This window comes from Eutrema salsugineum, unplaced genomic scaffold (genome assembly GCF_000478725.1).
Source record: "Eutrema salsugineum unplaced genomic scaffold, Eutsalg1_0 scaffold_1, whole genome shotgun sequence".
NCBI lineage: Eukaryota > Viridiplantae > Streptophyta > Magnoliopsida > Brassicales > Brassicaceae > Eutrema > Eutrema salsugineum.
The window spans coordinates 7,536,104-7,548,090 of NW_006256909.1; the positions used below are offsets into that span (position 1 = coordinate 7,536,104).

The 11,987-nt window shown below is 33.0% G+C and overlaps 3 protein-coding genes across 3 annotated transcripts; 2 read left to right on the top strand and 1 right to left on the bottom strand.

Moving 5' to 3' along the window:
* The first annotated feature begins 3,169 nt into the window (after nucleotides 1-3,169).
* Nucleotides 3,170-6,773, top strand: LOC18028332 (adenine phosphoribosyltransferase 3). Its single transcript, XM_006413582.2, has 6 exons — nucleotides 3,170-3,422; nucleotides 3,800-3,910; nucleotides 5,861-5,953; nucleotides 6,104-6,253; nucleotides 6,382-6,440; nucleotides 6,548-6,773. The coding sequence occupies exons 1-6, from the start codon at nucleotides 3,338-3,340 to the stop codon at nucleotides 6,599-6,601; spliced, it is 552 nt and encodes a 183-aa protein (XP_006413645.1). The 5' UTR covers nucleotides 3,170-3,337; the 3' UTR covers nucleotides 6,602-6,773.
* Nucleotides 6,774-8,719: 1,946 nt separating this feature from the next.
* LOC18028333 lies at nucleotides 8,720-9,579 on the bottom strand. The gene has a single exon (XM_006413583.2). It carries the CDS (start codon nucleotides 9,535-9,537, stop codon nucleotides 8,761-8,763), a length of 777 nt encoding a protein of 258 aa, XP_006413646.1. The 5' UTR covers nucleotides 9,538-9,579; the 3' UTR covers nucleotides 8,720-8,760.
* Nucleotides 9,580-10,568: 989 nt separating this feature from the next.
* Nucleotides 10,569-11,430, top strand: LOC18028334 (probable lipid phosphate phosphatase beta). The gene has a single exon (XM_006413584.2). The coding sequence runs from the start codon at nucleotides 10,662-10,664 to the stop codon at nucleotides 11,298-11,300; it is 639 nt and encodes a 212-aa protein (XP_006413647.1). The 5' UTR covers nucleotides 10,569-10,661; the 3' UTR covers nucleotides 11,301-11,430.
* Nucleotides 11,431-11,987: the final 557 nt, after the last annotated feature.

The window sequence follows — 11,987 nt, forward strand, 5'->3', positions numbered from 1 at the left end:
GTCGGAGTATACGAATCTGATATATGTCTACTAAATTTCATCCATAACAAAGTGTTATTTCCTAAAAATAAAAAGGTTAGTTTGCAATTGTTTTACATTTTATACAAACAAGTTTTTAACTTTGTGATCTATGATTTTTTGTCAAACCGAAATTAACACAAGAATATATTTATTTCTTTAAATTCACTTCTTTTTTTTTCTTTTTGCCAAGAAAAAAATCACTTCTTTATTATTGATCTATTTTTTAGTGCCCAAAGCCAAATTCAGAACTTGATACTTCTCTCTTTAATAAGAAAAAAACATCAAATCAACCAGAAAAGTTCAAAATTTCAGTCATTCTTTATATGTGTATATCAGTATATATATAATAAAAATAGATCAATACTAAAAATAAAAAAATATACCATTTTCGTACCAAAGTAAAAGTGGAGTCACAATATGCTTACCAAAAGTGGTCATATGAAATCTAGACATCATCCAAATTCCAAAACACGGAATAAAAGAGATTCGCCTACTTTTGCAGCTGCAACATTGTTGATGCTGCTAATAGCCTAATACTAATAGTATAATTTTTTCTGATGGAACTGTTGATAATATTTGGTGTTATATGTTTGTATATGTATAAAAAAAAATCATGGGATTCGAGGTTAACAAGAAGTCATTAAAATGTAGACGAATCACGCTATTGGACATCTTTGTCCCAACTTAGATTTCGAGCATGTTTCTCCAGATTTTAGTGCAATAATTGATGAATAGACAGAATAAGAAACGAAATTTGGAGGGGTAGATTGGTAAGATGGAAATTCGAATTTAAGAAGTGGCCTATCAAAATTCAAAAGGTGGTGAGCTTTTTATCTTATTCTAGGCCATGGACACTGGTCTAATTAAAAGTTCCAAACATATATTAAAATAGACCTAATAAAATCTAAAATAGAAAAGAAAGAAACATCGCTTTCATTTTTATCAGTTTTCAAATTTTTATTATATATATTCAGAATACTATAATATTAAGAAAATAAATGTCTCGAACACAAAATCTGTAGTTAGAGATTTGCCACTCTAATATCCCACTTGGAGCGTGTGCAGTAAAGTGTGTGTAGATACGGGAGTTAGGCAAATCTTTTAGGGTCTTGCTCGAACTAGTTGATGATATTTTTTTAGATTTTCTGTTTGACTATACATATAATTTCTGGAAAAAAAACAATCATTTAAGCAACATATATACAAGTGAATGACGAGAACCAGAATTGGGTTCGATGTTGAAGTAATATCTATCGTCGGACTAAATCTTGAGGACATTATATATAGTTGCATTTCGATATGGTTTCATTTCAGTAGTGAATAACTAGTTCATGGTGTGTTCTTTTGTGGTGAAAGCATTTTTCGCTTTATCATTAATAGAATATCTATAATACACGGGATTTTAACGAAAATATATATTTACTTAACAAAAAAAAAACAAATATGTAACACATGTGGATGCTAAAATTCACATCTAAATTTTGTGATTGAGAAAAGAATGAAGGGCTAAATCCTTTTATGAGTGATGTAATGAGATTCTAATGGATGAACTGGATATGTATTGATGAATCGAAATAAATTAGATAATCTTGACAAATAAGTGTTTTTGTGTTTATAGTAAATTAATAGAACGTACAATAGTAAAATTTAAAATTATAGTCTAAATCGTCTCTAGGTAAAGTTTCGATTTTCTTTTATAGTTTCTGATCGGGTCTAACAGTTCTCCAAACTCACTTGTTTTCTTTAACTATGTGAATTTCAGGCTTGCTTTATTAAGTTGGAGATATGGTTATTTCTTTCAGCTTTTCTCCCCATTTTATGTGTTTGAAGTTTGCTATATGTGTCGTCGAAGTAGAAACTCGGATTTCGTTTCAGAGTTACACATAGTCTGAACTCAATTTTTCAGACTGATTTAAACTTAAATTAACCTATTTTTAAATATTAAATTAGTAGAATTTTTCTTAAGCTGAATTTGGTGTCAAGTCCATCCCCAACAACACATATTCCTTTCGTGAAAAGCAAATGAAATGTAATACACTTGTTTGAAATAAACCTTTGTGTTTTAGAAATGTCACTTTTGGAAATTTCTATACAGTTGAACACGTTTTTTTTTAAAAAATATCACTCTACAAATTGGAATCAAGGTAGTATTCTTTTTTTATCAAATAATCAAGGTAGTATTATTACGTAAACATAATGATACTATTTATTTCAGTTGATATATATATATATATATTTCAAAAGCGACGTTTTAATAAAAGGTAAACAGAGAGATTTCTTAATTCTATTTGTTTCTTGAAATTAATAATACACACGAAAGATGATGAGCATATTCCATACAAAAACATGGCAAACAGGAAATAAAATCAAATATAAGCTATAATTTATTTTTATAATGAACTTAAATTTACTAGGTATATGTTAGAAAAGAGTAACTTATCACTTTCCAACTTGGGCTTGTTAACGATTTCTAAGATTAACCGGAGAACCTCTAACCACAGATTTATTTTAATCGTTTGAAGGAGAAACTGAAACAAACCATAAAGAAAAGGAGTTCAAGTTTATTCTAAATTTCTAATCAAGAAGATAAGATAACGAAATAGACCACTTGTCTCTCTATATCTATGAGATAATTTAACGACGGAGAGCGACTTTGTCTTTTAAGCTTTTTATATATTTTTAAATTAACATGAGTATTGTTGGGGCTTAATAAAAGACATTCAAGAGACTAAGACAGACGAATGTTTGAACGACACGTTTAAACGCTTGGATCATTTCTATTAATGAGACATAGATATGTCTTGTACTAGTCATCAAAATGTTTTAACAAAAATTTAATAATTTTGTATTCTATTTAGGAGGCATTGAATCTAATTCAATATTCCTAAATTCTGTTTGATAATAGTAGATTTTTAACTAATATTATCTGTCAGGATTTTTGATCTTTAAAAATTATATTATTAATGATTACAGTGAATGCAATGAATTCTATTTAATATTTGAGATTTGAAAATAAACCTAATAGGTTTTCATGTCTACATAAAGAAAATAAATTTAATTACCATCGGAATATATGAATCCCAGAGATTTGAACACATTTTAAGCACACTGCATTTTAAGCATAGAGAATCTAACTAAAAAAAAAGTTTAATAGATATAAATAGTGGTAAGACTGTCTAACGACCGCTTCACTTTCTCTTTCTCTCTCCCAAAATCCTTGAAACAAGAGAGAGAAAGAGAAGATACCATCAGAAAAACAGAGGATTTACATTCAGTGCTTTAGCTTAATTTTTTTATCTTTTCTTCTTCGTTGACAATGTCGGGAAACAAAGAAGAAGTGGATCCTCGTATCAACGGAATAAAAACTAAGATCCGTGTCGTTCCAGATTTTCCCAAGAAAGGTAACTTTTCTTCTTCTTCTGTTATTGTTATCGAAGTGCTCTGTTTTTTTTCGTTACATGCTCTGTTTCGTCTCGTAGCAAATGTTGTTTGTCTGAAGAATTAGGTTTTTATTTATAAAGTTTGTCTGGAGAATTAGTTTTCTCGGTTGTTTTTCCCGAGAAAATGCAGGTTTATTCGTCTGAATTCTATAATATATTTTCTTGCCGACAATATTATTGATTTTTAGAGAATTTTTGTATAACAGTTCTCTGTACAGTCTTCTTGGTCTCGAATCTGTTTCGGTTTCCAAATGAAGAATTGGTACATAAGGAAGAAAATATATAAATATGTGTTAAAAATGAATATAGAGGGTAATAATGTATGGAGGAAATTGCAGGAATAATGTTTCAAGACATAACAACAGTGTTGCTGGATCCGAAGGCCTTCAAAGATACAATTGATCTATTTGTTGAGAGGTACAGAGACAAGAACATCTCAGTGGTTGCAGGTATTATCTCTTTCTTTCTCTTTGCAATTCATAATTCTTATTACTTTTCTAAACATTGGATGTAGTGTAATTTCGATGGATTTACTATTTAAAAGATTCGACCTAATTGAGTGAACTCGATTTTTTTATTGTTTTCAAGATTTTCCGGGGAAAAAGGTAGGTAGGTCATGATTTAAGTGACATATAGAAAAAAAACATTTTTTTCTCACCTAGGTTAATTTAGTGTATTTTTGGTGCGTTGTAGTTAGTTAAATCTTTCTTCTTTTCAGTCAAATAATCAAATGGTAATTAGTAAAATCTTTCAGATATAATTTACGGTCTAGTTTTTGTATTCGCAAATCTTTCTTTACATTGTACTTTGATGGAGAATATTACTTGGAAGTTGGAATAGACATCTCAATTTGGTAGCTCAACTTGGTTATTCGAAAGTGGTTGCTGTTTTTAATGTCCAATTGTATATTTTAATTAAAATCTGTTGTTCTTGCTTTTGCATGTGGTTGTGTTTGTATTTATATATGATTATATAAAATCTTTTGTTGAATTTATGTTTGAATTATACTATCTGATATCACAATTTGAAAGTCGGATGCAAATGGAAAGAATATACGGTTCGTTTTGTTTGACGTTTGTGTTTTTTACTCACGCAACGCAGTTGTAAAACTAGAAGTATTTTTTTTTCAAATGTAAACGCAAATAAGTAAATATTTTATTTATCAACAAAAAAAGATTAATATTTTCGTTAATACCGTTTATTCGATCAAACTTTTGGTTGAGACAAGACTGTCTCTTATCTCTGAATTCTAATCTTTGTGTGTGATTGAGTGATTGAATGAGATTGATTGCCTGGATCATTCTTCCTCCTAAATCATATAAGAGAAAAGTTTAGTTTTCTATATTCTTCTACCTTTTAAAAGCTTATAATTGTTGATCTTGCTTCTATGAAAAAAGTGTTTGTGTTTGTGTGTGTGTGGTGGGTATTGTTTGGATAGATGGGTAGTTGAGTGATGGATGTAACCTTTTAAAAAGAGTTGGCCCCAAAAAAACTTGATTTGGGTTTTCTTTCTTTTTCTATCATCATTGTTTTAGCCAATTCTTTTCTTCTCTCTTTTTCTTTATGTCTCTCTTCTTCTATGTAATGAAGTACAAAAGCTTTTTCTATTGTTACTGTTGTTAGAATGTGAAGTATGACGAAGTACATCATTTCTTTTGTTACTTTCAACCCTGCATACTATTCTCTTTTTTTTTTTGTACAAATAATATTCTTTTCTTTTTCTTTCCTTGAAAATATATACTTTTTTTGACATGCCTATTCAAATCACTAGAATTTTGCCTACACAAATTTAATAGGAAAATCGAAAAAGTATCAAAACAATACAAACTCATTTAATTTATACCAAAATATAGCGGAAAACCATGAAAACTCGATGAAAATCTACTGCTTTAACATTTGTAATTTGAGTCTTCTCTTTCGAGTTTGTATTTAAATACTTGTCATAAAGACCGTGTTGAAGTAAGTTTTTATATGTGCATACCACATGGTACGGAACATAATTAACAAAAAAAACGTATTTTAATTATGATTCCATCTTTTTTTCTTAGTTAAATTATTTTAATAGATAGATAAGGTATCATTGGTTAAAACATCTTATTGGGTTTGTTGTTGGGATATACATATCTAAACTACTTGTAACATTCGACCGTATCTTTTGTGTTAGTGCTTTAGAATCTGTCTATTGGGTATGTTGTTGGGACAGGGTCGTTCTTTAGCTTTTCTTCTGTACCTATGTTCTTGATAATTAAGACAGTTGTAACAGCTTGATAAAAAAATACATCATTCTGTTTACATTCTAAAAAAGTATAATACTTACAATTATTGTGATTTATGCTAAATTATGCCTTATTTTCCTTATAACATAACCGTTTGCATTACATCCTTTGGTGTCATTTCAGGAATAGAGGCTCGCGGTTTCCTATTCGGGCCACCAATCGCATTAGCCATTGGAGCAAAGTTCGTTCCTCTTCGGAAACCCAAGAAATTGCCAGGTTCTTTTAACTTTTTATACTTCTCATATAACTTATGTAAGAAATAATACCAATGCTAAATGTCTAACATATTATTAGTTTATGGTTATAACTTTTTTTTTTTTTCGCCAAAATTATGGATATAACTTACATGGCGTAAAATGTAACTAGGTGAAACAATATTTGAGGAATACGAGTTGGAGTACGGAAATGACCGGCTAGAGATGCATGTAGGAGCCGTCGAGGCCGGAGATCGAGCTTTGGTCGTTGATGATCTAATTGCGACCGGTGGTACTCTCTGCGCCGCCATTAACTTGCTTGGTAAACTCCTTAAGCTATATGGAAAAGCCAATTGAGTACACTTCTTAATTCTAAGCCTAACCAAATTGAAGAAATATTCGGTACTCTTTTTTTTTTTAATTGTTTTGGCATTTTTTGAATCGTGTCAGAGAGGGTTGGAGCAGAAGTTGTGGAATGTGCATGTGTGATCGAGTTACCCGAATTAAAGGTTTGCTGTCGTGAAATTTAATACATTATATTCGAAATAATAAATTGAGATCTTCTATATTGGTGTGACATTTATTTTGTTTGAGGTGGGAAATTAAATTTTTGCAGGGAAGGCAGAAACTCAAGGGGAAGCCATTATGTATGCTTGTGGAGTACCGATGATATAGCTGAAATGTTTGGATTAATGATGGTTAATTAATTTTTGGTTAAGCGCTGAGAATTCAGATTATGCAGACTTATTATTGGATTATACAATATTTCCATTTAAATTCTGGCGGATTAGCTGGAACAATGATAATCCAAAGTTCTTTGCCCTTAAAAAAAGTATATGTTACTCTTTTTTTTTGTCAACACATTTTACGAACTTTAGGTGGTGAGTATCATCATTAACACAAAGTCACAAACCACTATATCACTACATGTTAATTTATAGCTACACATCATTATATACAAATCAGATTAAAATAGTTATCGTCTTTGGAGTAAATTTAAACATAGAAGGTAAGATCAATGTGACTCTGTAGATATATATGCACACACATCATTACACATTTAGTCATTTATGGCTTATATGGGTTCGAGATGGTGGACATAGGTGACTATTATATTATATATATATACTGATATATACTCATAGAAAAAGTGTTGTCTGATTCCACCAAAAGAGAAAACGAAGAATGTAAACCTTATTCCTCTGAATCTTGCTTTTACCTACCCTTTTCTGTAATCAAAACTTCAAAAGTTTTCCATTTCTGAAAGCAGAAAACTTTCGTTTATCTAACAGCAGATAAATTAGTTGCTTTGATATTTTCAAAACAAAATTTCTTAACACATGCACAGACTCAATATTAACTAGCAAATATGTAAACACCAACACAAAATTTTGACAAGACCACTTGAAAAGTTAAAACTACCATTCTTTTTTCTTTTGGGAGTATATAGTGTCCGCTTTATCAACTGTGACGTAGGAATTCGAACCATACGTGCAACGGTGCAAGTCGGTGGTGACTTTTACGAGAATATACCATTACGGGTAATTAATTATAGTTTTTAGTTTTTATCATTCAACCGTAAAATAGAAAAACATTACTATTTACTATTTAGCCAAGTTATGAAGTAAGACATTGAGTATTGTTAGTAATGTATGATATTACTCTCTTGTTCTTGTACCGAACTTTCTTATGACAGTAATATTCTATATATATGCTGAGTTCTATATATTTATATATGCATTATAACATTATTATAGGAGACAAATATATAATTTCCGTAGGTCAAGAAGACAAGAGCTATGATTAGGATCTCCATTTGATATTGTAATTATGGATCATCATATATAGTCTTCCACCCAATTTTGTTTGCCATGATTATGTTTCTGCGATCACATTTTCTGAAGTCAAACTAGAACACATAAATATCCATCCCCACAAAAAAACAAAAAGAGTCAACAAAATAAAAACTTAAGCAGTGACCGTGCGTGCTTTTTTTTTCTTTGTTATTGAAAGATTTAAAAATACTGATTTACATTAGTTATTTATGCAAACAAAATTATTTTATTTTAAATAGCAAGAAATGAAGGTAAACAAGAGTAAGCATTCAAACAAAAAAAACATTGGATCATAGAGAAATTTGCAAAGACTCATGGGAACAGAAACACCATGAATCATAAGAGAAACAGTAAGAATTTTACCAAAATCAAAACGCGATGGGATGAATCCCTGTTAAGACATTAATCCATATGCTATTAATAAATCAAGAACCATTAAATTGTCGTTTGCAATCAACGATCCACACAAGGATTGATTTTAAGTCTTATATATGTTCACAATACTCTTATAACATCGATATTTGTTGGCTAGGAGTTGCTTTTCTATGATTGGTTGATGCACATTCTCAAATAATTGTGGTACGCAGTTTACCATAAGTTTTAATCTATGATTAATCTATTTCTTACAATAAGAATATCCTCGGATAAATAAACCAAATGCTGTAAGAAATAAAGATAAATTAACTAAATGTATAATTCCTAAATCATCATTCCAAAATCTGTAAATCCATTAATTACCTTTGAAATCGTAAAATCCAATTCACACATAGCAATAGGTACATCAAAAGAAAAGCTAAAAAACAATGTTTAAAAAAAATAATTAAGCAAGAAAGGTCATAGATCTTATCTTAGAAGAAAAAAATGAAAGAAAAACAACTAAAAAGCCGATAAAACACACAATATACTCCAGTTATTTAAAAGTGAATATTTGACAAAAAAAATTAAAAGTGAATATGAAAAATATATTTAAGTCCGAATATAATCCGAAATTATTTTACAATCTGAAAATGATTAGAAAACAAGGCAAAACCGCACGTGTATCAAAGACATACAACTCGCCGTCACGACCCGTTACTGAGTCCGACCCGAACCCGACTCTACTAGCAACCCGACCAGCAATCACCCGACAAATCATCATCGCCCTCCTTCCTCCGCCTCCTCCGCCGCTCGCATGCGCTTCACCGCTACACGAAAACGTACACACAGCCTGCCCTTTCCCGCCGGAGAAAACCCACGCGCCGTCGTTGATCCCGTCCGGGAGTGGATAAAACCTCATCATCTCGTTACCGTCGGCCAAGCACCGTGCGTCTTCTTCGCACGTGCCGACGCGTTCCACGTTTACACCCGCACGTGACTTGACGACCTCTCTGTACTCCTCGAAACGGGTCACAGTCCTTGACCCGTTTTCAACTTTGAAAATCATCTCGATCCGACCCGGAAATCCATCGGAGCTCCAGCTAGACTGGAATATAATCTCCACTACGTTCCTTGACGGATGGCCACCGGGCAGCTCGGTCAGCGCGTCGGATTTTCGGGCAGACTTGCTCCGTCGGGTCCGGGTAGGCGGGTTAAGCTCCGATTCGGTTCGACAAGACTTCAAGCGCCTTAAATTCGGGTCGGGTTTCGGGTTTTTCTTACACATTCGTGTGTCGATCACGTCTTTGACGAAATGTGAGCTCTTTCTACAACTGTAACTCGACAATAATGGTTTGCTGACATCATCGAAAGCTTTTGATTTGCATTGTAATGATTTGATCCACCCGTGTGGCATGTTCGGGTTTCGGATCCGGATCCTTATTCGCTCCAGGAGAGTCTCGTTTTCTCTCTTTTCTCTGCAGAAGTTATGATGTATCTGTGAACAATGGGCGCGAGTGTTTTATTCTGATCGCTGCATTTACGAGTTTTACCTTTTTCCCTCTCTCTCCTGGGCCTGGCCCATGTTAACGTGGGTAAATCAATACGAAAATATGATAATATTTCGTTTAATTTGGTTACTCAAAGTCTCAAACATATAACGGATCGAAGAAATGTATTTTGAGTATTAGTATTTGGATTTTTGTGTGTATACGTGTGACTGATTTGATGATAAGCAATTTACTTTTGATTTTCTTAAAAGTTACTATTCAAAGAAGGAATTAAATTTATGATAGTAGGAGGCAGAGTGGTAAAAGAAGTTAGGTGAAAGAACCACGAATTTGTTTTCATTTAATGAGGAAAGCAAATTGACGATGTGTTTCCTGCTAACATATCAAGAACTGAATGATTTAAGTTCGTTGTCGGGTGTTATTTATTGAGATATGACCATAACTAACTAGAAAGACAATGTAGTCATAAATAGAAAATTCAATTAAACTTACTGTAGTGAAAGAATAAGGTAAAATTTACTGTAGTGAAAGAATAAAAGAATAAGAATAAGGTAAGGGAATAAGTAGGATTGATTCTAGTTTTTTTTTTTTTTAATGTACAGAAAATATCTTCATTGCTTTTTAAAAGAAGGGAGAGAAGAAAAAAACAATTACAGTTTTCTTCAAAAATATTCAATATCTAATAAACTATGATAACATTGGAAATTAAAATATCATATTTTTATTCTTTGTACAGTACGTACACTTCTTACAAGTTTGAAGAAAAATATTGAAATACAGCATAAAAAGGGATTTCTGTAATGAATTTGGCAATAGTTTATATATATTTTGGTGGTGATATGATGGACTCTATTCTCTATGAGCTTAACGAAGAAAGGCCCAAACCAAATGTCTATACGATTGGATAATTTTCTCATCTTCAAAAAAAAAAGCGAGGGAAGCGACGCCGTTTCATTACACTTGTGTTCATAATTAAAAATCTCTTTCGTCCCCTAAACGTCGCCGTTCGTATTGCCAAATCATCTCTATTATGTCTCCGTCGACGGCGCCGGTTTTCGTCGGTCCAATTCTCGCGGTGGATGCTGCCGTATCTCGCGTGATTCACACGGCGGCGAAGCCACTACTCCCGCCATTTCTCCTCCTCCTCTTAGAGATCTCCGCCGATTTCCGATTCTCCTTCCCCGTCTCCCTTTCTCTCCTCCTCTCCCCTCCTTTACGCCCTTTCCTCATCCCCTTCCTCCTCGGCCTCCTCTTCGATCTAATCTTCGTCGGAATCGTGAAGCTAATCTTCCGTCGCGCTCGTCCCGCTTACAATCATCCCTCAATGTCCGCCGCCGTATCCGCTGATCACTACTCGTTTCCCTCCGGCCACGCATCTCGCGTCTTCTTCGTTGCCGCTTCCGTTCACTTCTTTACTTCAGTCGCAGAAGCTTCCATGGTTGATCCGAGCTACTCCTTCTTAGACGGATGGGTCAGAGATCATCGTGATGGGGAAGTGAAGGGAAATGTTGTGGTGGGTGTATGGATCTGGGCAACAGTGACCGCCGTTTCAAGGATTCTCTTAGGGAGACATTACGTGCTCGACGTAGCTGCTGGTGCTTGCTTGGGGATTCTAGAGGCTCTCTTTGCTCTTAGGTTTCTGAGATTTGAACAGATCTTTGGGAGGTAAACAAAAAAGTATCAAAAATGTAATCTTTGTATCAGTTTGTTGATTCACATTCTTGCTGTAATATTTGTGACATGAGAGATTCAAGCTTTGAAATTGTTTTCTATTTCTTTGAAGAATCAAAGTTTGTTCCTTTTTTGTTTTCACTACTGGCTCTTGTATGAAATCCTGTGTTTTATGATTATGATCCTTACTCATCATGTTACAATTTCAACTTAATTGATGTAAAATTTGAAAACTGAAAGGCTAAACCTTTTTTCACATCCTGATACATTTAGTTCCATATGCAAATTCTGCTATTGTTACCTGAACATGGCCTTGTACCAGGATCATCTGTGAGCCATCTAAATTCTTTGGAACAAAGAGGTTGTGGATGAATATAATCTCTTTAGTTTACTTCGTACAGCTTTTACCATGTTCTTTCTATCTATGTAACTTCTCTCCGGTTGTTTTCGAGCTGCGACAAGATAAATAGAGGAGAAAAGCACTGGCATGTGGAATGTTGGGAGTGAGACCATGACTGATTGATTAGATGTTTTGCGTTACTGTGAACATGTTATGCTTGCTAATATCTGTGGCTCCTCTGCGTCAGGGAATATTTCCTACCTATGAGTAGGTTTCTTTTGCTTTGCTCTCTTTCTTAGTGTAGCCAACATGTTCTGTAATCTGTACTATGTTACAGTGTCTTTT